This window comes from Cygnus olor, chromosome 2 (genome assembly GCF_009769625.2).
Source record: "Cygnus olor isolate bCygOlo1 chromosome 2, bCygOlo1.pri.v2, whole genome shotgun sequence".
NCBI classification, from domain to species: Eukaryota; Metazoa; Chordata; class Aves; order Anseriformes; family Anatidae; genus Cygnus; species Cygnus olor.
Window position 1 is genome coordinate 36,319,096 of NC_049170.1, and position 26,763 is coordinate 36,345,858.

General features: G+C 39.7%; 1 protein-coding gene across 1 annotated transcript in view; it reads right to left on the reverse strand.

The window, feature by feature from the left end:
• Nucleotides 1–26,763, reverse strand: part of JAZF1 (JAZF zinc finger 1) — a 188,121-nt gene that overhangs the window by 23,274 nt on the left and 138,084 nt on the right. Inside the window, exon 3 of the mRNA XM_040547695.1 lies at nt 6,052–6,248. Coding sequence (XP_040403629.1) covers nt 6,052–6,248 — 197 coding nt within the window. The remainder of the gene's footprint in view (nt 1–6,051; nt 6,249–26,763) is intronic.

Consider the following 26,763-nt stretch of genomic DNA (forward strand, 5'->3'; position numbering starts at 1 on the left):
TTATTTCACATTTCTACTGTCCGCTTGAAACTTACAAAGTAGCTTAGCTGCACAGATCTCTTTCTTTGCTGGACTCTGTTTAACGTGCTGTTATGGCACTCTGCACAACAGCTGTCTGTGCCATATGATTACTTCATTGTTGAAAGCATAACATATGGAAACTGTACTAAAACGTTAGTTGCTTTGATACCTATGAAGAGGAATGAGCTTTGGCATTACAAAAAGACAACGTATTTTTCAAACAACTTCGAGTAACAAAAATTAAACACACGTTTAGAATCTAAACCATATTAGTTTCTGGCATGTCTCTCACCCTGTTTCAGTGCCCAGTTCCAGTGCTGGTTACTGTTGTGTTTTTGATTGCTATTACCAGCAAACAATGGGTGGCTTGCTTTTATCTTCTGCATTCTCAAAAAAGAAAATGAATAGGTCTAAGAGAAGGCCCTTGGGATTCCTTCATGCGTTATCCATGGAGGAAAATGCTATACAGGCAAATTGTATACGTAATATCTCATGTCACTGAGATAATACTACTTGAGTTAATCAGGCTTATTGGGAAAACCCCCAAATTGCCACACACTGTTTTGCAATCTTCCCCAAACCAAAGCTCCCAAAACAGATGAGTCCCTGGTGGACCAGAAGCAAGGTGGATCCTTACAGATCCATTTCTGAGTCCCAGTTGCCTTTGATGAGAGGAGAAAGGAGATCCTAAATTGTAACACAGAGTTTCCTCTCCTTTAAATTAGTTACCCAGAGAGGGAACAAGGAAGCTCTAAACTATTTCATCAGTAGCAACGCTCATTAACATGAGAAGGAAGCTGTAATTTTTTGGTCACTGTTTGGCCAGGAGTTGCATTTGAATACTGAAGCAAATCCAGCTGAATAAGAGGAAAGATTAATGGTCCGAGTTGTAAAAGTCTATTAACTTTATTGCACAGTATACATACATGATTTTAATCTTAGAAGATATTCTGTAATGGTGTAAGTGAGGAACGATTCACCTGAAACTAAATCCACAACAAAACCAAAGACATTTAAAATCATTGTACAGATTTAAGAATTCTGTCATGCTGGGTATCAAAAGTACTTTTAATTACAACGGGCTCTGAAAATACACACTGGCTGAGGTCTTTTTTTTTTTTTTTTGACTGAAATATATTAAATTTCACTTCCTGTCTTTAAGTCATGTACCATATTTTAGAAAGACATGGTTCACCACTGGTAAGATTTATTAGAAAAAAAAAAAAGCCCATTTCACACGGTATGTTCTAACTGGCTGAAACAGTGCAGTTTTAGGATTACTGACAAAGCTACAAAGCAGTGTTGAATACCCTCAGATGGTAAATATAAGGGTTTTCTACATGAACAGCACTAATATGAAAGCCTCAGAGTTTTCTTTATGTCTAAAAATATTCCTGTTTTGAATCTTTGGGCATATTTGATTATAACACCACTCTTTAGATCTTAGATTCGTTAAACGTTAAAGGCAATTCTACAAAGTGTTTTTTCCACCAAATTAAAAATAATTATTGATTTCATGTTGTACTTTAAAAAAATAGAAAGAAAGAAAGAAAAAGAAAAGAAGGAGGTTGAAAAGTTAGAAGTTTTCTGTGGGTGGGAAATTGGGTCATTTTTGTAAATGCTGAGATTGGGCTAGTGCAAGTTTCAAAGAAGTTGGCCGTAATATAGAGAAGTAAAACCTTCCTCATGCAGTCAATCAAAAAGGACTGCACGTATACGACTCCCCAGAAAGGCATTTATCCTAATTAATAAGATAAACCAATAGTTAGTCAGCTATTTAAATGACAGCTGCAAATCAAAATGGGCCTTGCCAACTCTCTCCTGGGGTCAGCTCTGACCACCCATGAGAACTTCGCCCTTTCATCTCCTTTACAAGTGGAAGGACTGACAGACGGCTGCAGCTATTGCAGCCAACCACAGCATCCTCAAGCGCTTGCTGCCAGGACTCGCTGCCATCAGCTGCCCAACGTGATCAGGCAGTAAGTAGGTTTATAAACCTATTAAAACTGCATAAATGTTATACCTTGTAATCTATTAAAATCAAAATAAACAGGAAAGGAGGTCTGAGAGCCAATTTCGTCAGAGCAAAATGCGATGCCAATTATGAGGTTTTCAAATATTCCAGCCTTTTTTTCTGGGGGGGATGTAGGGGTGAAAGGGACAAGACTTAGGGTTGAACCATTAAAAAGCCAGTTGGTAGTGTTAAACCCTTTCTTTAAGATTTATAAGAAGGCCAAAAATTCACTCCAGGCTTAAATCTAGAATCCCAGGCCTGGAATCATTAAGAAAAAAAAAAAAAGAAAAAAAGAAAAAAGAGAAGTTTTCATAAAGATGAAAATCATACAGAAGAAAAACAAACACAAAACAGTGGTTTCAGATGAATTCTGATTTTTCGCACTTCTTCAATGCAAAAGTGGCTTTATTTTATAAATCTGAGACTCATTACTATGAATTACTTTTGTAACTAAAATCGGGACCAGATTATTTTTTATAATGAATTACCAATAAGTCACTATCATTGAATCTTTTCTAAAGCTTTTCAGTATGAACAGATATCATAGTTTTCAAAGGAATGTCAATGCTCTGACTTACGCTCAAAAGCCAGGAAATCAGGGGTGGAAATTTCATCTGTGAGCCACACAGATGTATAAAAATGTTTAAGAAATTAACAGCGTATGTTAAAGATGCAATGTCAGCCCCATTTTTATCCATAACTAGACTTCATCAGCTTTGTGGCTTTAAAATCGACATTTAAAAATAAAGGCAACACAAGTTTCTGTGACTTAATTGAGCACTTCTTAAATAAAGAGATATTTCAATGTTTGCAGAATGTTAATGCCTTTCCAAAATAAGCTATGTGCTGCTGCTACTTAGCTGTATTTCCCTTGCACCCTAAGGAGTCTATTACTGATGGAAGCCATTTCTTTCACTAAATCCTGCCCGCGAATCCTAACAAGAGCTTTAAGCCTACTAAACAACATCTCCTGGGAGACACTATTGTTGCAACAAAAAATGGAAGAAATTTCTTAAAGTGAACGTTACACAATTATTAGAGGATGTAGGTCTTCGGAAGAAGAGAAAACTTGTTATAGGAGAGGGAACAAAAAGCCAAATGTACGCAGAGAGCACAGGCCAGTCACCCCTGAGGGAGCAGAGGGGAGGTATTGAAAATTAACTGCCGCATTTCTACTTCCCACCAAAACCACAAATGGGCCATTTCAGGGGACTAACACATACAGAGCTTGCAGATAAATACGTGTCTACCTCATTACCTGGGAAGAGCCTTCAAGAGCATACTTCTTTGCTGAATATTTCTGCTTCTACATGAATAATCCCATTTATACAGAAGAAGGTGCTGTACATACGCATGCAACGTTTGCAGCATGTATGTGTGTCAGCTTGGAAACTGCTCAGCTCCGTCTGCGAATTTGGCCCATAGTCTTTTGGCATAGATTTTTACTGCTAAACTTAAACATTCTCTGCAGCCAAGCCACCTTGAACTGTTTCTTATCAAGTTTCATAAGCAAAGTGGGTTCGAGTCTGGTTGATATGTGGATGGGAGATCATTATATGAAATATATTCAGCTTTGCTGAAAAATGACAACAGCAGCTTGACAGCATCAGGCAACGGCAGGACTTAGCTGTAAGGACACAGACGGAGATGACAGATTCAGACAGCTTCATCCAAGACAAGACTACCACCACATCTAGCAAAGCCAAGACAAGCAGCAAACCTAAACGGAGGATACTAAAGTACAGGTCTGAAGGATGAAAACAATGATTATATTTGGATTATACCAGTTAACATCAACCCAGACGACAAGCTGTCAGACAATCTAAGGAAGAACATCCTCTTTGTAGTCTGAACTCACCAGAACCCACGTTTACCTGTATTCAAAGATGAGTTAACAGGATTTGCTAAGAGTACAAATCAAATAGGATTGCACAGAAGGAACACAGCAATATTCTTCATCTTCACTAGATGCAGTGTGGGGCTTGAAAGCTGTGTAGGAACTGAGAGGCTGAAGTGCAGGATGATTTACATACTTTGTCTCCCTGAAACGGATCTTGCCTAGCTATCCTTGGTTTTATCACCTTGCTAGTAGATTGCCATATATATTTGCACTCGAGGGAAAAAAATTCACACCAGCCAACAACAGACATGTGAACTGCTTATCTAGAATTAGCCTGCTTGCCTTCCTGGGCTCCCTCTGCAGGCATGGCACAGGAAGAAGGAGAGAGAGAAACTCAGTCACGATAGGACTGAGCACCTGACCTATGGATCACAGAATCACTGAATGGTTAGGGCTGGAAGGGACCTCTGGAGGTCATCTGGTCCAACCCCCCTACTCAAGCAGGGGCACTTAGAGCAGGTTATATGTTTATATATATATGCATATATATATATATGTAACGTTATAACCGTCACTGAGAACAAACTCCTACACCAAGCCAACACTGGGAAAAAAATCTATAGTTATCAGAAAAATCTCAAGTCTGACTATTTTAGGTCCAGAAAAACTTTAAAGATGGCAAAAAATGGAAATTCTGGGGCGAGGCTACTGAAATATAACTCAGTTGATAGCTAATTAAAAAAAAAGACCTACGAGAAAGAATATCTATTTTATATGTGGTTTTTGCTACCAGGCTATTCCAAATCCTAACCTTGTAATATGGCTCCAAGGGGGAAACTGGAACAAAGGATGCAGAAAGTGGAAGCTGGTATTATTTATAACTTGGCAAGCAGGACTCTGTTAATCCAGAAACTCACTTGGCCAAAACAAGCTTATTCTCCTAACTACAGGTAAAACAACATTCCGAATAACTTTAAAAGTTTGAAAATATATATAAATAATAAAAATAGATTTTTTTTAGTAGACTTTTCTTTTCTTTCATGCTTGATGGAACATATTTCAAAGATCAGATAGTTAACCAATGTTACTGATAAATGTGCAAAGTCGTATTACCTAACCACATCATAAATTAGGCTGCTCAGTAAGAGCTGAACAAAAAGCAAAGCAAAAGAAAGGAGAAATTCTTTCAAATCTGTAGTATAGGAAGTGAATCAGTTCATTCCAAATGGGAGATAATTAACAAATTCTTACTTCCAAAATTTCCTGTATTACATTAGGACTTCATCATTTAACTGTACTCAACATGTTTCCCTTTTTCATACCCCAGGGACATACTGAACAAACGACTCGTTTCAGAACTTCCAAACAGAGTGTCTCAACTACAACTTTTCCACTTAATCATTAATACCAAAATGTTAACTACCTTATGCAAAACACATGGCAAGGCAGTTTATCAAGGCAGGGATGCTCATGCTATTTCCTAGTAAGAAGAATATGTTGAGCCTATTTATTACAAAATAGCATAGATAAATGTGTCTATCTTTTTAGAAGAAAAAAAAAAGTTATTTAACCTGGAGCGTATCATCATTGCCTGACAAGATCTCTACCTATGGTCAGCCAGAATGACCTGGGCCACAAGATCTGGTTTAACACAGAAAGCAAATTCCAGTTTCTTCAGTCCTTGAAATTTTAATACCTGGGAGAACCAGAGGAAGACTTGGTTTTGAAGAAAACACAGATCACTTTTTTCATATACTGCTTTTTATTTTCATTTTTTTTAAAGCTTAGTTTCTTAAAGGATGTCATGTCTACACAAAGACTACAACTGAACATTACTACAAGTCTATCCATAATGATTTTTCATTCTGCTGACTAATTTCAACCAAAACTGCAAAAGATGCTAATAAACAATTCATGGAAATCACCCACTACTCAGTGGATGAAATATGTTAATACGTCCAATAAAGAGAAGATGGAGGAGTTCAGCACTTAATTTTTCTCACACAGATTATAGAATACTTATCTATGAATTCAGCCCTCTCAATGCCTAAAGCTTTTCTGTTTTACTTTTAGGTGATCTCCTTCCCGATGCCTCACTACATCTACTGTTCTCCAAAAGCCACACAGAAAAAAAACGCTAGCTGATGTGGGGATAAACAACACAGTATATGCTTACCTGTAGGAGTACTACTACGAAACGAAGAGGAAGGAGTGATTGGAGGGGTAACTGGAGGAGTAAGGCTTCCACTGCTGTGGCGAGGTGGAGTAGATACATTCCCACGGGATACTGTGCTTGACAAAGTCAAAGAGAGTTTTGGCTGAATCTTTTTCTTCAAAGATTCCTGCTCACGTCGAGCTGCATCAGTCATAAATCTAGAACAAGGACAATCATGAGGATGAGAAGCTTGAAACACTATCAGCACACAAGCTATAGGTAAAGAAAAAAAAAGTATATTTTGCTTTCTGTAGCAAAATGGAGCTTCAAACTCAGCCACAACAAGTTCCTCCACAATACAGAGAGATTTCAAGAATACAAACCTCTCTATCAACTTTATTCACATAGAGTTCAAGATCTGGGGCGTTTGTTTCTGATTTTGATACAATTTATATTAGACATTCGCATCATGCACAAGCTTTTTAAATATGCAACCAAAGATCAGTATTGCACACATTACACTAACTACACTTAATCTTTCCATTAAAAAGTAATTGAGTAGCACTAGTGGAGACAAATGTTAGGGGCAAACATATTGAGTAGGAAGGTCAAAATGGTATTAGGAACTACATTGTGTGCATCATTTCCAGCTTTGGATAATCACATCTTTTTTTCCTAAGAGTTTTAGACAGTGTTGCCTGATATAAAACATGTCCAATCAAGTTGTAATTCCTAAAATGGGAGTTCCCATCTCTTGAAAAACAAATTAGACCTCTGTGTAGAGCTTTGGTACATGCTGCTGAATGCCTAATGCAACTCAAGGTTCATCTCTGCGGGGTGCTAAGAGGAAATTCCACCAGCACAATGCAAGGTGTATGCTAGTAGTACCCTAATTCCAGCAGTGCAACTTTATGCGTAGGCTCTCTCACTTGGAACACAAATAGTTTTTTCCACTTTTACTCTGATTCCTTCCAAAAAAGAACAGCTGGAAGGAAAATGCCACTTTTATTCTAAGTGAAAGTGCCTACACACAGTTACACCAGAACATCCGATGCTGACATTCAAAGCATCACTACCGGCACCTGCGTTAAACCTCACTTGAAAGAACTGGGGATCCCCCAGATGAGACCTCTGCAATCAGAGATCATGCACCGAGGGTTCCAGTGACAGTTTAATCCTTCCTTTCTTTCACTTCCACTACACAAGGAGCCATCTTGAAGGATTCCTAAAAAGACAGCCTGGAGTAAATCACCTTTTCTATACAGTCCTCTGTACTTCATGCTAAAGTATAAACTATGCCTGTCAGTAAATAATACAATACACAATAGTATGCGATACCGAATTGTGCTTAAGTTACACCCAAACGTTTGTCTGACTTCAGTTAGACAGAGTAAGCCAGGTTTTAGCCAAGAGACCAGATTTAAATAATGAGCTCTTGCAACCTGGGCAAAATTGTGAAGGGTGTATTCAGGTAAGCGAGAATTGCATGCAGCCTTTATACTGCAGTCACCTTGGAGCCAGTTGTCACCCAGAAACTCATATTTGCAATCCACTAAGGAAACAGATGACAAAAATTACCAGCAATTATTTGTATTGGACTAAGTAAAGGCAACCTGGCTTTCTTTCAATAGTCACACTCTCCTCAGAGGAGCCTAAGAGAATGAGGCAGACCCAGGGATGGAAACAGCAGCAGAGTACACATCCGCAGAGGAAATAATGAAGATGCTGAGTTGCTGTACTGGGTGTAGGTGGCACGGTTTTGGTAGCAGAGTGAGGTTCTGGGGACCTCTGTGAGAAGAGCTTGGAGGCCACCCTGTGCTGGACACAGCCCATTCCAGCCAGTCCCGGCACTGACCCACCGCAAGACACAGCTGAGCCCAGGAACAAAGGCGGTGGTACCTCTGTGAAAGCACATTTAAGAAAAGGTAGGAAATGCTGGAGGGAGAGAGATAAGAGGAAACAGGGAATGAGTGAATAACAAGGTCAGAGGAGCGGAAGGTGCTCCTGGGTGGAGAGCAAGCACAGCCCTGAAGGCACTGCAGCCTGTGGACATCCAACATCAGAGCACAGGAAAATGGTGTGAAACAAGGAGCAGCAGAGAGAAACCACGACATCCTGACCCCAACGCCACTTGTTGCCTCACTGAAGGGAGTGAGTGTGACCAGCAGTGGTGACAACACGGGAGAAGAGGTGTCTGAGTGAAGCTGTGCCATGGGAACCAGAAAGGCAGGCACAAGAGGGGAGTAATGTGAAGCGAGCCTGCAAGTGAAGGGAAGGGAAAGGGGGGAGGAAAAGTGGCTCCCCCCTCCCCAAATGTTTTAGTGCTTGCCTTTTTTTTCTTAATAACCAATACCTGAGTCAGGAGTTAAATATCTCTGCTAGTTGGCAATAAATTAAGTTTAATTCCCCATGGTGAGTCTGGTTTGTTTGTGACGGTACTTGGTAAATCATCTCCCTCTCTTCATTTCAAGCCAGGAGTTTTCTCTCTCCTGCTCCTCCTGTTTTCTCCCAATCCTGCTAGGGCTGGGGGTCAGGCAGGGGCTCAGTGAGCGAGCAGCTCTGCAGGTGCTTGGTGGCTAGCAGGGCCTAACCCACCCCTCCACCAAATTCTTGTCACTTGACCTACTCCACAACCAAACGGCCTGTCGTGTGACTTGACGTGCCTTGTTGTGAGAGAAGACGTGGAAGCAAGCCCTGATCAACGTCCCGAATCCAACACAGGAGGAGGAGATGTACAGTTAGCAGCAGGCCCGAGGGAAGGGAGGCAGAGGGAATCCTGCCACGCCAGTCACGGTTAAATCCAGCTATCGTTTGCAGGAGCAGCCCCCAGACTCTGCAGGCCGCAGTACTGCAACGACTGCACATGAAATGACAAAAAGCTGCGATGCACAAATAAGAACCAGCATTGTCAGCATTGTCATTAGGTCAACCTGGGGCTCACAGGCACAGAATCTGCAACATGGTGCTACAAGACGGTCTGGTTCCTTCTCTGGACCTCAAGCAAGAGTTTAAATTAACCTGAATCCCTATATTCATTTAGGCTCCATGGAAACCCCGCATTTTGCGACTGCTCACAACCCCCGGACTGTGAGTGGAAGCTGTGTAGACTCTGCTGGCCACGAGTCCAGACCTGATAGCATTTATGGAGAGATCACTAAGAAAAAACAGCTCTTGGGGAAGGAACAGTAAGGGGTGCACAGGGAAAGGGAGGGGAGGAAGGAAGAAATTGGGCTTTTACATATGCGTGCCAAATATGAAAGAAAAAATTGGCCCAGATCTCCAGAAATTGCTCTTTTGAAAAAGAGACTTAGGTACTTTAACACAGCCGCAAAACTCTAGGGCATAAAAATTTAAGTATCCGTAGAGCAATAAAGCTGTATCCTGTCCATCCATACCATGAAGGCATTAATAAGTGGATCTTTGCCATGATATGGAGCATCAACACACAATCTGCAGACATTAATAAACAGGTATATGACATGACGGCTTATCTTCTTTGAAAAGAGACAATGCATCATGTCAAACCCAGCTATGGCAGTTTTATGAAGTTAATATTTAAAAAGCAGATATCCATAGTAACAGTTCAATTTTATATTTTTCTTCTCTCAACAAGGGTGCAGATATTGGCAAAACAGTCCCCAAAGAGAACTCTAAATTTCATTAAAGAAAAAAAAAAAGGATCTCAATAAAATGGCCATTCAGTACACATTTGCTTTCCTCTAACCAGGAAACATCTAATTCACTGGTTTTGGAATTTGTAGTACGATGTGTGCTTGCTTCTGGATGGGCAGTCTTATTCCTCATGAAAATGTTATGGCAACATTATAAATCCTTGAAAACTTGGATGATAACCTCAAGTGTGAGATGTTAAAAGCACCGGCATGAACGCCGTTATTTAATAAACTCAGCCACAAATAACAATGTTAAAATAATATTGAGGTATAACCAGTCTGGTTGAAGTCCATAAAAATCAGGAAAATTTGAAGTTATAGCTGAAACTTCTCCCTGTCCTCTTAACTCACTCCCATTTGGGCTGAGCACGTTGTGTACGTTCCAAAACGTCATTTGTTGTCTACACTGTGAACCTGAGAGAAACGGAAGGCAGAGTCTGGTGAGAAGTTCAGTTCCTGATATGTGAAGTACAAAATTAACTTTTTCAGATCCAAATCGTCCCTTACATGTGTTTGCTGAAGCACTGGCAGTGCTAAGCTTTTGAAATGAACGCTTGTCTAAATGGATTAAAATATAACATTTTAATTGAAACGCAATATTGTACTCATGCTTAATGATGGTGGTGTTCTTCAAAGCCTACAATATAAGCATTTTAATGATGGGTATAGAATGACATTTCCGACTAAAGCTTTAATTTTCATGTTGAAGGTACATTATGGTTGCAACATCAAGTGCACAGAAATGAAACATATTGGATTTAAGGTTGAATATCGGTCTCTAAATTACACAACTGCATAAAATTTTCCCTGCCTCATTTAAATGCACCAAAATGTATGGGAAACAGACAATGAACTGTAACTAAAAAAGGCTGCCAATAAGAGCACTTAGGTCATATCTCACCTCCTTGCTTAATAGTCTCTCTCGCTATCTTTTTGCTGAGCAAGTCTCCCTCTGCTCTTCTCAAGCCTTATTCCCAGCTCCATAACCTTGCCCTCCAGATCTTACAGCCATGTTCCCTATTGCAGAGGATTGTTGTTTGCACCTCGTAATTCTCTCTCTCCAAGTGCAACATACCACATAGGTGCAGCGGAACGGGGAGAATAATCATTCAGTTCCCTGCCATTCACTGATCCTGTTTTGACAAGCGTGGGGTTTGTGTGCTTCCTTGCAGATGGTTCACAACATCAGGAAGGAGCCTATTCCTTAGAAAGAAACCTCTTCTAGCCCACTTTTTCTTTCCTCTCCCTTTCACCTTCCTAACAATTCAAATCCCTGCTCCAAAACACGTAAGTGCAATGATTTCCGAACCAAGTGCTTGCAGCAAACTTTAATAAATATGAGCAAAATATAGTATTTCCCCCTCCTCTCATTCCCTGGAATGGTTCAAGTATTTTTATTGAAACTTTCCCAACAAATTCTGCCTGAAGGAGACACCCAGCATGGAAAAATTCAGCCCAAACAGCTGAATGCTGGCAACATAATAAGCAACTGAAACAGTCTTATAATGGAAAGTATTGCACAACCTTCCATATAGGTGGCAATGTGATACAAACAGCATTAACTGTTGTTAACAACAATAACAAAGAAGTCACAAAAAAGCAGAGGTGACATTCAAATTAGAACGGTCTTTTAAAATCAAACCTTTGCAATGTTTGCGAGTATTCCTCCCTCCCAGCCCCATCTGCCAAAACCAGCTTTGCAATTGAAAGTGGGCAGAAGCACGCTCCCAGAAATTTCCGTGAGCCATCTAAATATACTAGCACGGACTGTTTCAGGATCATGCCCCAGTGTGACTCACACCATGACGCCGGGGTTAGTTTATCATAAAACTCTTACTGTGCTCAATTCTGAGATAGTTGAAGCGTTCTGTACTCATACGCCCAGACTGAGGGTAAGGGCAGTCATAAAAACAGGTTGCCCTACGGAATCTATCTTCTTACTAACGGTCATTAGGGCAAAAGGTGCTCTTTCCCCTCCTCTTCCTCACTCTTGCAGCTTGTCGATGTGGGAAGCTAGCCCTCTTTGGCCAGATCTATGTCCGCAGACATTTATATCGACAGTGAGAATGGTGCATTACAGCTACTTTGTGCAACTGAATATTAATTTGCTAAACTTGGATTCTTCATGATCTAGTCTCTAAAACACATACCAACAGTTCAAGACGACACAATCACAAATTATCATTTTCCAACTCCTGCACGTCCATACAAGAGAGGGGAGGGGGAATATTCTGAGCTTGCAGAACAAGCAGATTACACCTCGGAGATGCTCACGCCCAGGACTTCTCCATAGCACTGTGTTTGCACCCAAGCTTAAAAAAAATATTAATAACAGTGCTACTTGACAGTAATACATATATCTTGTCCCGTGCCTCGCCAATGACATGTTGTACTAGACCGTAATGGGAAAAGGTAGTAGAACAGAATTAGTTCTGACCCTTCTTCTCATTATCACACAGATAATTATGGAAAAACGCTGATACTGACATTCAGCTCATCTTCATGTTTGCCTAATTTTGTTAACCTGCAATGGAAAACTGGAAAGCTCCTCACCTTTCCCAGAACATGAGAAACCAAACTGCTGAGCTTCTACCACTCATATTTCAGCAGGCTGCTCCTTAACCCAACAGTTGGTCAACTTCAAGATTGACTAGAAAGAGGAGAAAAAATCCAAGGTGCTTCATAGCAGATTTGTGCTACCTTCTGGTTGTATTATGTTTAGGTCAGAAGCGGTCAAATTTACTTGACAGATGGGCCACACATTAGCTTAACTACATACTGAAGGCCACATATTGATTCTCCTGCTAGGTTTTACACCTACCAGAACAAAGTACTGGTTATGTATTTACTTTTCCCCTCAATCTTTTTCCACTTTTGTCCCCAGATGTTCATGCAGTTCTTTGTGACTGCTGTACCAAGAGAAAGGAGGAGGTGGTGATGCTAAGTTTAGCTCCTAGCATTCCTCCCCACATTAGTAGTGTTTAGGAATTTAAAAAATGCTAGTGGGCAGCCCCTCTAGTAGTACAGTATGTTAAAACTTCAGTAGACCTCTACATTGAGGAGGGGGTTAGGAGGGTCCATTTCTCATGGGGGGACCCTATTTCAGCAGTGTGGGGCTCTGCGGACCCTGCAACCTCTTAGCCAGGAACTGTCTATCCCCCACACCCTTTGCTGCCTCTACAAGCAAAAAGAAACCAGCAAGGTTCGGTTCAGCTTACGCTGGGAAGAGGAGACAATTGTTAAGTTGAACCATTATTGGGTTAAGTAGAGACCTGGTGAAACCTAAACTGTTGGAGCTCAGCAGTAGGCTGCCTTGTCTCCTGGGAAGGATGAAAGGCTTTTCTCAGCTGAACTTCATGAAACTGGGCCAAAGCAGAGACAATTCATGTCCTCAGTAATGCCTTGCACACTATTTACGTGATAATGAGGAAAGAAATATATAAGCAAGTTTCATACCATTACTCAAATTATTTGAAGAACCTCCTGAGCACTTTCACATACCTTTCTTTGTAGTTTGGGGGAAATAGAAGTATTCTGCAAAAACACTCTGGAAAAAAACCTCTGTTGCTTCACAGAAGCTATCAACCGTTTTTTTTCTTTAGACATCTTCCATCACAGTCTTAGCAAAACCCTAAAAAGAAGTGTCAGTGTGACAAAGCCCAATAAAGACGTGTGCATAATCACACACATTCCTCCGCCAGTATCCGTGTAGTGCTAAAATGTGTGATTTATATGAAACTCCCGTTAGCTTTTTTTCTGATTTCAGAAAAACATCCAAAAACGGGGAAGAAAAAACACAAAATAATAAGTCCCTCTTAATTATTCCCTAAAACGTGTATTTCATAACACACCCTAAACAGACCAAACAACTCATTACAGGCCTTTTCTAAGTTTCAGGAAAAGAACTCTTCCAGCCCAAGATGCAGTATAGAAATACAAGGCATCTGTGTTGGGCTTCAGCATGGCACATTCATGAGATCAGGTCTTACAACGGAATTCAGTGTTCATTCTCAGTCTTACTAGTCTTAGTCAGACCGATCTGTTAAAAGCCTTCCCTATGTCCTAAATAAGTAGTATTTCTGACAAACTGATGGCTATCTTAGATAGACAGGCCAGAATCAGATTTCGTTTTATTATTAGTCCTAGGAATAATTTAGTGCTGGTACAAGTCTTTCATTTCCATTATTCAGACTATTTTCTCAAGATGTTAATATTATATCTAGTTTTGTGGTGATAATAATGTAATACACAACAGTATTCTGAATATGTGCATCTTCAGCAGCTGTATTACAGATTATGAGAATGCACACGTAACAGAAAAAGGTGAAAAACAGACTTTGCATTGCCTTTTTGCTGCAGCACTGATAAGACTACAATACAACATGCAGTCTTATTCAAATTGCTGTCACTAGACTCAGGGTGCAACCTGGGGAAATCTGTTCAATATGAGCAAGAGTTCAGTGCATTTAATTTATTTGTCTGCTCGTCACACACGTTCTTAAAAGATACAATAAAATACCCACCAAGTACATGTTTTGTGCTTCTAGCATGGAAAATTGATTCAGAAGATTGAGTAATTTCACATTTAAACATATGTGAGTGGAGCTAATGGACGGTGACATGCCAAATAATCTATTATCACTCCAAATGAATGAAAATAAAGCAGCAATTACTTAATCATCCCAAACCGTATACTTGCCTAGAGTAAAACGTGTGTTTATTTGCTGTTGGTCAATACAAGCAGGGTTAAAATTACAGAAAAGGAATTTAGTGTCTCTCTCATGAATAAACAGACAAACTTCAGTGTGAGTTACATATCATATTTAGGTTAATGTAAATAATTAACTGGACATAAGCCCTACCGTCCCATTTTTCTACATTAATATTTTCTGTTTTGGTTACTTTTTTTTCTGCTTTTTTTTCCTCCATTCTGTTTGTAGGACACTTATATTTATCGTACTGTATCAACTTTTCACAGGGCACCAAAGTAATTAATGAAAAAAATAGTAACAAAAAATCAGTGTTGTACATTTCCCCACCATAAAAGCAGCTGTTTACTTAGAAATAAATGTTTTGTTCTGAACCTTCCAAAAAAGGATATTATTTATTTATAGCAAAAATGGTATTTTGACCTTTTCTTCCTTCAATTTGTGTAGGTCATGCAGAAAATGCAAAATCCAGGACTATATCCAATTTGTTTGTTTATAATTACATTGACAGAAAAATTCTGCACTGCACAGAAAACTTTAGAACAATAATGTAACAAGGAAAGATGAAGTCTTTTTTCAGATATTTCATTCATAATGAAAATTCATTACTTACGCTGTGGACTGATGATGGGGACTAGAAGAAGACAAGAGCCCACAAGGGCTTTCTGTTTTTGTTAAAATAAACAAATAATATTTCTATGCTTAAAAAACAAACAAACAAAAAGAAACAACAGAGCTCACGGAAATCAACTTAAGAAAGCTTCCCAAACTTCCCAAACATTAGAAACATATTTCTATCTCTTCCTTTCTCTGCCACTCTTTCTCCACTCTATTTTGAAGTGAAAGAGCGAGTTACAGAAAGGAGCTATAACTTATCTGCAACTTCAGATTCCTGTAATTTCCATAGAGTGAGATGCAGGAAGGCAACCATCATTTGTCATGATACTGTCACCTCTTTTACAAATAAATAAGAGTTTACAAAGTTGTGATAACCCTCTCAAGCATATCCTATCAGCATGATACTATGCTGTGCTCTACCTCTATGTCAAGTTATTAGTTATCACACTAATTCCAAAATTTTGCTGTTGGCAAAAAAGAAACATTTGGATGGCGTGAAACACTTGCAGGGTTTCTCACATTTGGGCTGGGTTTTCAAACGGCTGCAGCAAGCCCCTGCCTTTAGTGTAATGTAGCAGTTGTCATTTCATAAAACATCCTCCCTGCATTTACTGACTGGCTTGTTAGGGCACTCCGTCAGCCGTGGCTTTGCTTATGGTCATCAATGAACAAACCAGTCATTGCCCGCTTCTAACAACAGATACTCTATGGATTAGTGCTTAATTAATTGTTAAATATAACTTCACGAATCCTTACATTTCAGTTTATATCCTAGCTAATATACAAGAAAAATGTGATGTTATAGCCATAAAATATTACAGAAATCAAAATGAGAACTCTAGTAGATATCAGTAATGTGAAATACAAAGTTTTAGTAATAAGAGTTTTTCCAATGAGACATATATTAAAGTATTTTTTAAAATACCACTTTAAAAATGCACACTGTCACTTTTTAAATTTGCATCACATATACAAAAAGAACAAATTAATTTTCTTGGCAGGAAGTTACTATAATGACTAAAGATGATCTCACGTGAAAGACTACTGATGGTTATCTTTTCAGTAATACTCTAACTTCACATATCACTTATTTAATTTAAATATTTTAAAGATTCTTATTTTTTATTTTTTTTTGACTTGTTAGGCTACTCTGTGCTTTAACATGAACTAAATGCAAAATTCTTGAAGGCAGAATAAAAATTTAACATTTATGTTAATGGGAAGAAAGTGCAGGGGAGTTATTTTTTATTTTTTATTTCATTTGTAGAAATTCTAATCTTTAATGCCCAGTCTCTTTGGAGAAAGTGAAATTAGGCTGCTCAAAGAATAAAAAATAATGGGTCTGTATCTCCTAAGTTTGACTCAAATCTGAAAATAGTTCTTATGTGAGACTTAAGTAGTGTACCAGCCCTGCTCTGGCTCACTGCACAGGCTCGAGTACTGTCGAATTGCCTAGTTCCAGTAGGACATTTTACTTTCAGATGTGCTTAACCTAGAATACCGTATTTTTTTCCATTACTGGTCCACCCTCTTTCCTTCTTGAAGAGTTTATTGTAACTATTTATGTAAAAACAAGTTCTTGCAGTCAGCCCTACAGAGAAATAGATCTGTGTATTCGTGACATCCACTTTTACTGTTGGACTTAGTTTGGTTTTATTGATGCCTCAAGGACTTTTAACTTTAAGAAGCAGGGAGCTGAAATGTCAAGTATTTTATTCCTGTAATGTTCCATTTATGTCACGGTATTCTTGTGTCATTTCATACCAAGTTCTTCTGAGAATTCAAGTCAACACCCAAAGACAGATTCATCAAGGAAGACGTCAAAAATAGATCCTACCACAAATCATTGCTTATTAGCTATAAGGATGTCTAATATCATTTGCATAAATAAGCCAGTCTTCAATAATTTATACGGTATTAGTCAAACGCACTAACCAACACATTTTTCAGTCTTTCAGAAATGTATCACATACTGCCTACAGTGGCTCCGTCAGCAACATCACTACAGTAAGAAATCCAAGATACCTATTCACTGAAATATGACAAAAAGCAGCTCTGGTAATAATAACCTGCATAATAAACAAACTCTTAAGACCTATAGTTGCTGATTGTCTTTTAAATACAAAGACCCCCCCCAATTTCTTCTTCTGCAGTCACTGTTTAATTTCATTTTTAAACAAACACTGCATCTATCTGGGAGGACACTGATACAAAATACGATTCTCCCATTAAGAAACATCATTCAGCTCAAAAGATGCTGTCCCAAGCTTAAAACATAAGTGAAGATTTAGATGGAAAAATATTTTTAAAAACTGATTTATAAATCTGTATTCAGAGGACTGGGTGGGGTGAAGCTTATAATGGAAAATTGCAGCAATCTTAACATTAGGAATGTGAAATGTCTGGTCTTAATAAACCAAATTTTCAGGCATCGTGAGTTGTTTGGAAGGACGATAGCAACTTGCTAACAACTCAAGCTCACTGAAATGGCAAACTGAACAGTCCCAGTGTTTCAGACTCTGCAGCAATTAGTCACACATCTGTAAAATAGCTGATGTCAAAGATTCCTCCTAAAAGAAACTTCAAGGTGAAGGTAGACAAGGGAAAGCAGAGTAGGAAGAAGATAACCATCATTCATGGTTTTTGCTCTTTCACGCAAAAAGGAACGAACTCTTATTTCTGTAATTACATGCTATTTTTAAAATGTACCTTTCTACACTTCAAGCTGATTTGCCTGGAGGAACGAATGACTGACAAAGTTAACAGTTCATTATGTAATCACTGTATTAGGAAAAAAAAAAAAAAAGTACCTAAGAATCAAGAATAACTCCCGAGGTCCCATTATTCAGCTGTTAGGTACAAAAGGAGATTTGCATTTTGAAACTTTGGTGTCCCATTTGTCCCATTAAGTCTCGGGGTGTGCTATCGTACCAGAACCAGGCACGTATACGAAAGCAATAAACTCCCTGGTTTCGCTCGGTCTCACAGAAACCATTTCCATTGCTTCCCTCGCTGGCAGCCACCCTCCCACCTCCAGCTCGGAGTGATCTGCTGAAAGCAGCGAAACCCTGCTAGGATGCGGAAGAAAGGCCTGACATCTGAATAACTAACAATGCGCTGCCTCTCAGGCAGACAGCAGGGAAGTTCCTTCAGCCCTGTTTGATCTGCTTCACTGGCGTTATTGCAGAAAGCCGGGTTTTCATTAGGTAAGGGGAAAAAAAAAAACAAAACAACGTTGAGATGCTGCTGCCCGCTAAGTAAGATTACAAATGCACCGTAACACAAGGATTGAAGAGAAAATATATGGTGTAATACAGAAAGGCCTAATACTTGTAAGTGGAAAAAAGTATAAATTACTATTTTAATTAATTTCCTAATGTAAAACACAGCTGTAGTAATGTTGGCAAATATCACCTGCCTGTTTTAAGTTTGTTAAATGAAATCATGCTCTTTAATTGGGTCTTAATGTACAAAAGTATGTTTTATTTACTTTTTATTACAATATCAGCATTTTAACTTTCAGTTTGCTTGTGCAAAAGCTTTATAAATTACTTGAATCACTTAAATCCGAATACTATAATCTGCAGTTACAATGTACCAGTTTGAGTTTCAACAATTAAATGCCTTTTTTGTGGACTCCCGCTGCTATGTGAACTAGCTGTAGGCTATTAAAATAATGAGTCCGGACTGAGTCATCTGATCTCGGGCTTGGTGCAAAGCCTGAGGAAAAGGACTTAGCCCACAATTCCTAGTCTGTTTACCAGACTGCGACCAGACCGCTGGCAGCCGCACCGCCTCTCCCTCCCCCTCACGCCGCCCCAAAGGCGGTCTCACAGAGCCCTCTGCAGGCCGCGCCCGGCCCCAAGCCCCAGGCCCACCTGCTAAGGGACGGGCCCCGAAAGGCCCAGACCAGCCCAAGCTGCATGGCTGGCACCGACCAGGCTGCCCGCCGAGCTGGGGTGCCTGGGGAGCTCGGGGGAGGTTTTTGGAGGTGCTCCACAGAGCGCGTGCCCGATGCCAGTTGATGGGAGGGAAGGGGTCCGGTAGCCCCCTGTGTGTAGTTGCAGCCGGCTTGCATGCCCCAGCCATGTGGTGATTGCCTGGCACACCCCAGGGCAAGGACACTTTGGAGAACATGTCCGTAATTAGGCACAAAACACGGTCTTTCCGAGTTCTCCATGACCTCCTTCACATTTTAAATCGGTTCAGAAACATCACCAGCAGCGCCTATTCGCGACAGGAACGGTGAAACTGTCGACCCTGTCACGTTGTTTAAAAGAACTCAAAGCACTGACACTCACTTTTCACCACCATACCACACGTCTGCCTACAAAATCCACACAGCACGTGCACATTACTACGCTGCCTGAAGCGGTGTCTGCCTACCTCGGCTCAAACACCCAGCTGTTACCCGGGGGCTGCTGGTGTAATTTTCCTGTATTATTTTAAGTTGATTCATGTGCCAAGAACTGTACTTTATCCACTTCCTTGATCTTTGCAGTTTTTGCTTTATGTAATCTTACAGCATCAAAGATAAACTGAGAGCTTTCTCTAACTAATCTCCATAGCTCTTTTGGTAGATTTACCATCGTCATTTCCACTTACTACTCTTCTGGAAAAGAAAAGAGCTCTCCAGTTACAGTTGTTCCTTTACACCCCAGTTACGTTTACACGTATTACCAATCCATACTTGCATATTTCTGCCTGGCTCTCCAAGTGATGCGCGTGCCCTATGCATCATTCCACTACTCCTCACATAGGGTCCTTTTGATCCCTGCCCTCTCCAAACCACACCGCTGCTCTAGTTCAAATTGTGTACCCTCATTAAAAATCCATGTCCCACATTTAGGTAGCACTGGATTTTCCACTTCTATATGTGTTTATATAAATACACACATACAAATACATACATGTATACACATATACACTACTGCATGCATATTTAATAGATACGAATGAAACATATGTATGTTCACTATGCATCTATGTATATTCTTTTTGCATGTTAATAGTCTAGTGAAATCACTGCTTTTAAGTGCCAAAGTAATCAAATGAGGAAGTATATAAAAAAAAAAAAACACGTGGCCAAGATAATACGACTTGTGGAGTGCTCTTACTCAGACAGCAAGAGAGATTCATAATGAGAATCAGCACACACAACGGAGTTACCAACTTGTATGATTCCAAGTCTGCCAGTGTTTCTCTAAGGTAAGTCCTGATGAAAGAATCAATTTGGAGAGGAGAACCTTGGCAGTTATATAAAGAAGGAAAATGATCTAACCCCTATAGTTGCACATATATATTTATTTTTTTAACTTGGTTTAAACTCTACAGACAATTTGACACACTAGAGACAACACTGTGAGAACATCTTAAAAGCTCACAAACCAGAAAGTAAGCAAAGAGAAACTTTGCTATTACTCAACTTTTGAACCATAATAACTTGTGATCAGGTCTGATGTGATTTTTGAATTTCTGATGTTGTCATTCCTGAGACATATTACCAGACAAGCACAACGTTTCCCTGCAGCCATTTCTGCTTCCAGAAATACTGGCAAGCAGAGGGAACGTGGCAAGGCAAATTCAGGAACAGCCTCAAACCACCACTACCACCAGCACCTCCAGTGTTCAGTCAGTGCTCAAGACATTATCCCACTGTATCTTCCACAATACATATTCAAATTCCTATTTCATTTTGCCTAGTTGCAAATAAGAGGCACAATAAAATGCCTCACATTCAAATTTCTGCTCATCCTGTGTAGATTCTAAAGCACACCAACAAGCTCTGTGTAAAACATCAGCCGTGTTTAATAGCTGACCTGGCTGACTACAGGGACTTGAAACTTTCGTCTGGCCCTGTCAACTAGCACAGTGGTTCCCACAGTGTATGCTTAGTGGTAACTTGATGGTCTACAAAATTATATTAAACAGTTGTTCATTAGAAGCCAGAGGGCAAGATTTGGTGCATTATGGTCTGAGAAAAATATTGAGGGTTGGCTCTGGTCTGCTGAACTCGTACACTGGAGAACCGCTGTGCTGGTGGAAAGGCGCAGGTCCAGGCCTTGCTGTCACTTCTGCCCCGAGCATCATGGACACATCCATGAGGGCATTTCTCAGCTGCTTATTCCACATCAAGGCCTGGCCCAGGCCAAGTGGCCCTTCGGCCAGGGAGCAGCACGAGAGGGGCAGGCCTCCAGCATCGGCGACACCAAGGAGGCAGAGAGAGTTAAAAAGCAGACAATGAAATAACTTCTGGTTGCTTTCTTCTCATAAGAGCTTCCACAAAATTTACTTTGCATATTATTAGGACATTACTGTATTTGGAGAGGGAAGGACTTTTTTCCCCTAAACTTAATTTTGTTACAGACTAAAAACCTGTTAACCCCTACACACACCCACTCTGTCCACTTTCCAGTCTCATTTGGTGTATTCTTATTGCATAAACTACCCCCAAAATACCAAGAGACAGGAGAGATGCATGAACTTTTCATTTCCTAAAACCTATGTCGAGAACCAGAGCAGTCATTTTACAATTTACAATTTGCTCTTGGAAGCAACCTATGGACTGCTGTCAATGCAAGCCAGTGACAGCTGATTCTAAGGCTTTTTATTTACAGATGAACTCTACATAAAACTTCATGCTTTTAGGATGGTGCACCAACACAAAACTTTTAACCTTGCAAATTGTTAAGCAAGAGCTTTTAATCCTCAAACATAGTCCCTGGATTTAATCCAAGTCCTCAAAAACATTTCAGGTGCTCCTAAGACTAGCTTCTTAAAATGTTTTTTTTAATTTCTGTATTTATCAATAATAATAATAATAATCTACAGGCTATTCTATTCATAAGCCTTACAGCAAACCTCAGATCACAGTTCAGAATGACTGAAAGATAATTGCAATCCATCTTTCACAAGTAGAGAGGGACAAAGAAACATTGTTGCTTTTAACATTTCAAGGGTGGCAAAAGGCATTGTGTTTAACACCTACAAATGCAAAGGTTGTGTGATGAAGCATCTTCCCATAATCAATAGCTTTTTCCTTCCATGTTAACATCCTTTTTTTTCTGTCCAAGCCAATTTTATGAACAGTTTTCATTCACAGAAACCGATTTCTACTTGAACTGCCACTTCTTTATAACAAACTCACAGCATGACTAAACAATATAGGAACAGCACACTTTCCAACAAGTATTATTCAAGAATTTTTAAAGCCACTAGGATTTTCTAGATTGCTTGGATATGTTTACCCCTTGATGCAAATCCTTTTCTATAAAGGGAAGAGCTCTGAAATTGCCTTTGTAGTATTTTCCTACATAAGTTGTGAGTGAATGCTCACTTATAATTAGTTACAATATTTAAATTCCTCTCTATCTCATAATAAATACTATCTATTGTGCTACATAATTGAGAGAAATGAATAACAAAATCCTCTACGTAGGGTCCATACCCTCCCCCCCGCCCTCCCCCTCTGAAAAAAGGCTCATAAAGGTCTGAATTTCTAAAAAGCAAAATATGAATTTAAGAAAAATATTAATGTAAATGACAACTATGAAAAGGAGAGTAATAAACTATACTAATTTAAATGTTAAAAGCATCTTAAATTGATTTTGATGTTGTCCAAAAGCCCTGGATGTCCCACACAACCTAACAGGTTCAGTGATTTTTTCAATAGCTGCAGAATAATTATTGCAAAGCTTAACCTAATCCTACTTTGATAACTCTAAATGATATTTTCAGATGAAATGTATTGGAGTGAAGTTGGAACACACTACTCAACTGGAAAATTCTTTACCCTATGAGAGTCAGAGGACTTAAATAGATGCAGTATTTTTACTTGCTTTTGCTGGAAATTGTTGTAAAGCATTGTAGTTTACCAACTACAGTAAAAATGAAAAGTAAAAAATTGAGAAATATGTATTTGCAGTAAAAACTGTGACACTTAGCGCTAAACTTCACCCGCAGCATCCCCCCCAGGTTAACTCCTTCCCTCTTCAGCAATAGTAAACTTGACAGCGATGCAGGCTGGCCTATTTTCAGTGGCAACACAGCAGCAACATGCTGGAGCAGCTCAGCACCATTTTTATCCTCATCCCCCACTGACATCGGAGTAATTGAAAACACTTGCCCGAGGTGCTCAGCAACTTGCAGAATCAAACACAAACACAAGCAAGCCTCAGCGCTGCTAGAGTCCTTCATGCAGAGGAGCAAAACCATCGGGGTCACCGCAGCGCTTGACTGGGAGCCAAGGTAAGTAGAATAAAATGGGAGTGCTACCATAAAAGGGCTCAGTACCATGGGTGTTAACATTCTTGTCAGCAGCAATTCAAAACAGCAGCGACAACTTTGCAGGACAAGACACCGCAAAGGTGAATTAAAATGAGCAGAACTGGGCTGAGGAAGGGTGGAGAGGAAAGCCGGGAGTGGTGCAGCTGGGTGTACCGCTGGCAAGAGATCCACAGTGACAGAAACGGAGAAGGGTTAAAGCTCAGCTACTGCACCCCAGTGGAAGCTCAGCGTTAATAAATAAATAGGTAAAATGACATTCTTCTTCCAAACAACTGGCCTCGTGTAACTGTCCCAAAATCTCAAGGTAAGGCACTGCCCAGCTCTCCAGCTAAGAACGGCACTGGCTGTGTCCGCATACAGTGAGCTCACTGAGCAAACTCTTCCAGACCAACACCCGCAGCTCTCCCAGCACCGCCCCAGCTGGAGGGGAGCATCGCCCTCACTTGGACTGCTTTGACAGCACACGACTGGAGAAGCACTTTAGCACACCACACGCCTCGGCGTACCAGACTGCCAAGAGAACAGGAGCTGAGTAAGAGCTGGCATGGTTTATGGGATTAAAGTCCCAGCAACACTTACAGACTGCTCCCCCATCCTCCCCAAAGTATTACTGCTTAACTCTTATGGACCAAAGAGCAGTTTCAACGATACCAATGCTTTCGTCATGCAGAATATGGGAGAGGACAGGTGATGAGAATTAAGAGAAAATAAAATGTGCATGTCTTCAGCATAGCTGAGGAAAACCACACTGTAGTGTCATGATTTACTGGCAGAAACATGAACAGGAAAAGCATAAAATTCAAAGCAAACTCTGAGGGAACAGAAAAAGAACCAAAACCCTGAACACCAACCTTCCTGTCCACCAGCCCACACAACTGATGTAGGAGTGGAGGAGGGAAGCTGCTCAGTGTAATATTGGCAGTGATCAACAGACGAGAGCTAATGGAAGAAACGGAGCTAGCAGTTCAATCGCCCATGACATCAGGCTATCAAAAACAATCTGGTCATTATCACATTAAAAAATCTATAAAGCAAACAAAACAAAAATAGAGATGAGAACAGAGAACTTAAGACTCACTTTAGCAATGGACTAATGATTGTCATTAGTTCATAACACTCTGAAAAACAATGTATGCAAGCTAAAAATTATTATCCATATTAACCGATTTACTATCAAAAATGCTGCCTCTCTGCCAAGATCTGGTGCTAAACCAGATAGAGATGTTCTGCTGATTTCCTTTCGAAGAGCTGATGCAGTGGCTGACTTGTCTTCCTAAGCCTTTGGCTATCACAGCAAGCTAGAAATTGGAAAATAACTCTTTGTAGGTTTTAGCCATTAAAGAAAGAGTCTTCACCAGTGCACGAAAGCACCACAACAGCCGGCATTTTAGAGGCAGCATTTTAAATAACTCTTAACTTTTCAAAGAATAACTTAGGAATTCATTCACTGTGCATTATAAACATACATAAAGGTCCATACATTTAAATAAGCAAACGGATAACATGATCTAATGGATGGGAGTTAGAAACATTCTGACTTTGAATAAAAATAAAAATAAAAATGGCATTTAATTAGTTGTGAGTAAACAAAGTTTGTCATCTGGATTCAAACTACTATTGGATACTTTTCTAAAACATATGCTCTATTTCAAGTCACATTGTACAAAATTTGGTCTATACTCACTCATGCAGCAAACTCATTTCATGAAACTCCTTTGCAGAAGCAGAGATGGAACTTCCTTGCCTGTGTCATGCCTCAAGTAAGACTAAATAACCATAAGGATCCCTCCTGTACTATCAAATGCTTTGTAAACCCTGATACACAGAATTGATCTGGGGCCTATTCACAGCTCTTAATTGGGAATGTCTCTCTAGAGCCATTCAGGAAATGAGACCAGGAAACAACCATTATGTGGCTGTGTGGCTGGCAGGATCCTCCTTAGATCAAATACTGAAACCATGTTCATCTTTCCAAGTCCCCACCAACTCATCTCCATGCAATATGGATAAACGTCCTAATCTACCTCTGGAGTCCACTGTACTTCAATTTGCCAGGGAAATTGCACAGAATGAGTAAGATAAGAAGGCCAAAACTGAATCTCTGAAATCATTTTTTGGGTACAGTACAAATAAGACAAGCAGCAAGTATCACCAGATAGTGCCTACAGAGCGTTGGCTTCTAACCTGTATGTTGCTTTAATATGGCACATTCCATGAGGCCACAAGTAAAAAAGTGGCCACAAGTTTAACAAAATACTTTCCATGAGACCACATTTCCATGTGAGCACCCATCTACTATCAGATACTTTGGAAAAAGTGCAGTTATTCAGAGCAAATAAGGGAAAGACCACGCCACTAAGAGAAATCTATAGCACTGCCCTGGGAGAGCTGTGGTTGGGTTGCCTGATGTCAAAACTCCTGCTACACACTAACATGAATCTATTTCCTCCTCCAAACCATAATAAATATCTTCTGCCTTTCTGACGGTGAAGAAGGAAGGAACCAAAACCACAACTCATTTGCAAATTCAGGATTACTGAGAATGACACCTTCTTCTGTTAGTCACAATGTAAATACCCCAGAGCATGGATTTTCTACTTACACATTTTAGGTTTGCTAGGGCCTATTGACAACACCCATACAACTTATATATATGCAAAATAAATGACCATATTTTTGCACTTTGGGCAAATTTTGGCAAGATTCCTCAAACACAGAAGATATGCAATAAGAATTTTAACTCCAAAATGCAAAATTACAGACTAGAAAAGATGTATAACATCAACATGCAGTTCTCTTCCCATGACAGTTCTCTACTGTCATCATAAACTTAATTCCACATGTAAACAAAAGAGATGTTTTGATGTACAAACCTAGCCTTTTAAAAATCAGGACCTGGTCTTGGAGAATTAGTTGTTTCTGTGTTGTTGTTTGCTTTTGTTTCTGAAACAAAAAATACCGAGACAATCAGCAGGAAGAAAGAACCATAAAGATTTAATTCTCTACACGTCTCATCTATTTCCACTTTGGAATAAAGCACTTTCAAGTATTCTGGCTATTTTACCAGTGTTGTTCTTGGTTTTGCAATTCTTAGTCAAGGAAACGAACATCACTAAGAAACTAGTAACTACATGTGGGAATAAACAGCTGAATCAGAATGTACTTTTCCCATTCCTCTATCATCATCGTCCAGGAACTGACGAAAGAGCCCACAACTGGTTTCTCTGTTGGGATAATCATCACCTCTGGGTTCACAAGATACTATCTCACTGTCATCTTTTCAAAATGAAAAAACATTAAATAATTAAAACCAGGACACGTAGGACTCTGATGAGAGAAGAAGAAAAAAAAAAAAAAGATGAGACCTAGTTTGAAATTTTGGTATAGAGGTTAAGCCAAATCTGGGAAATGCTGCGTTTTTCCTCACATATAGTAGTGAAACGGGGGCT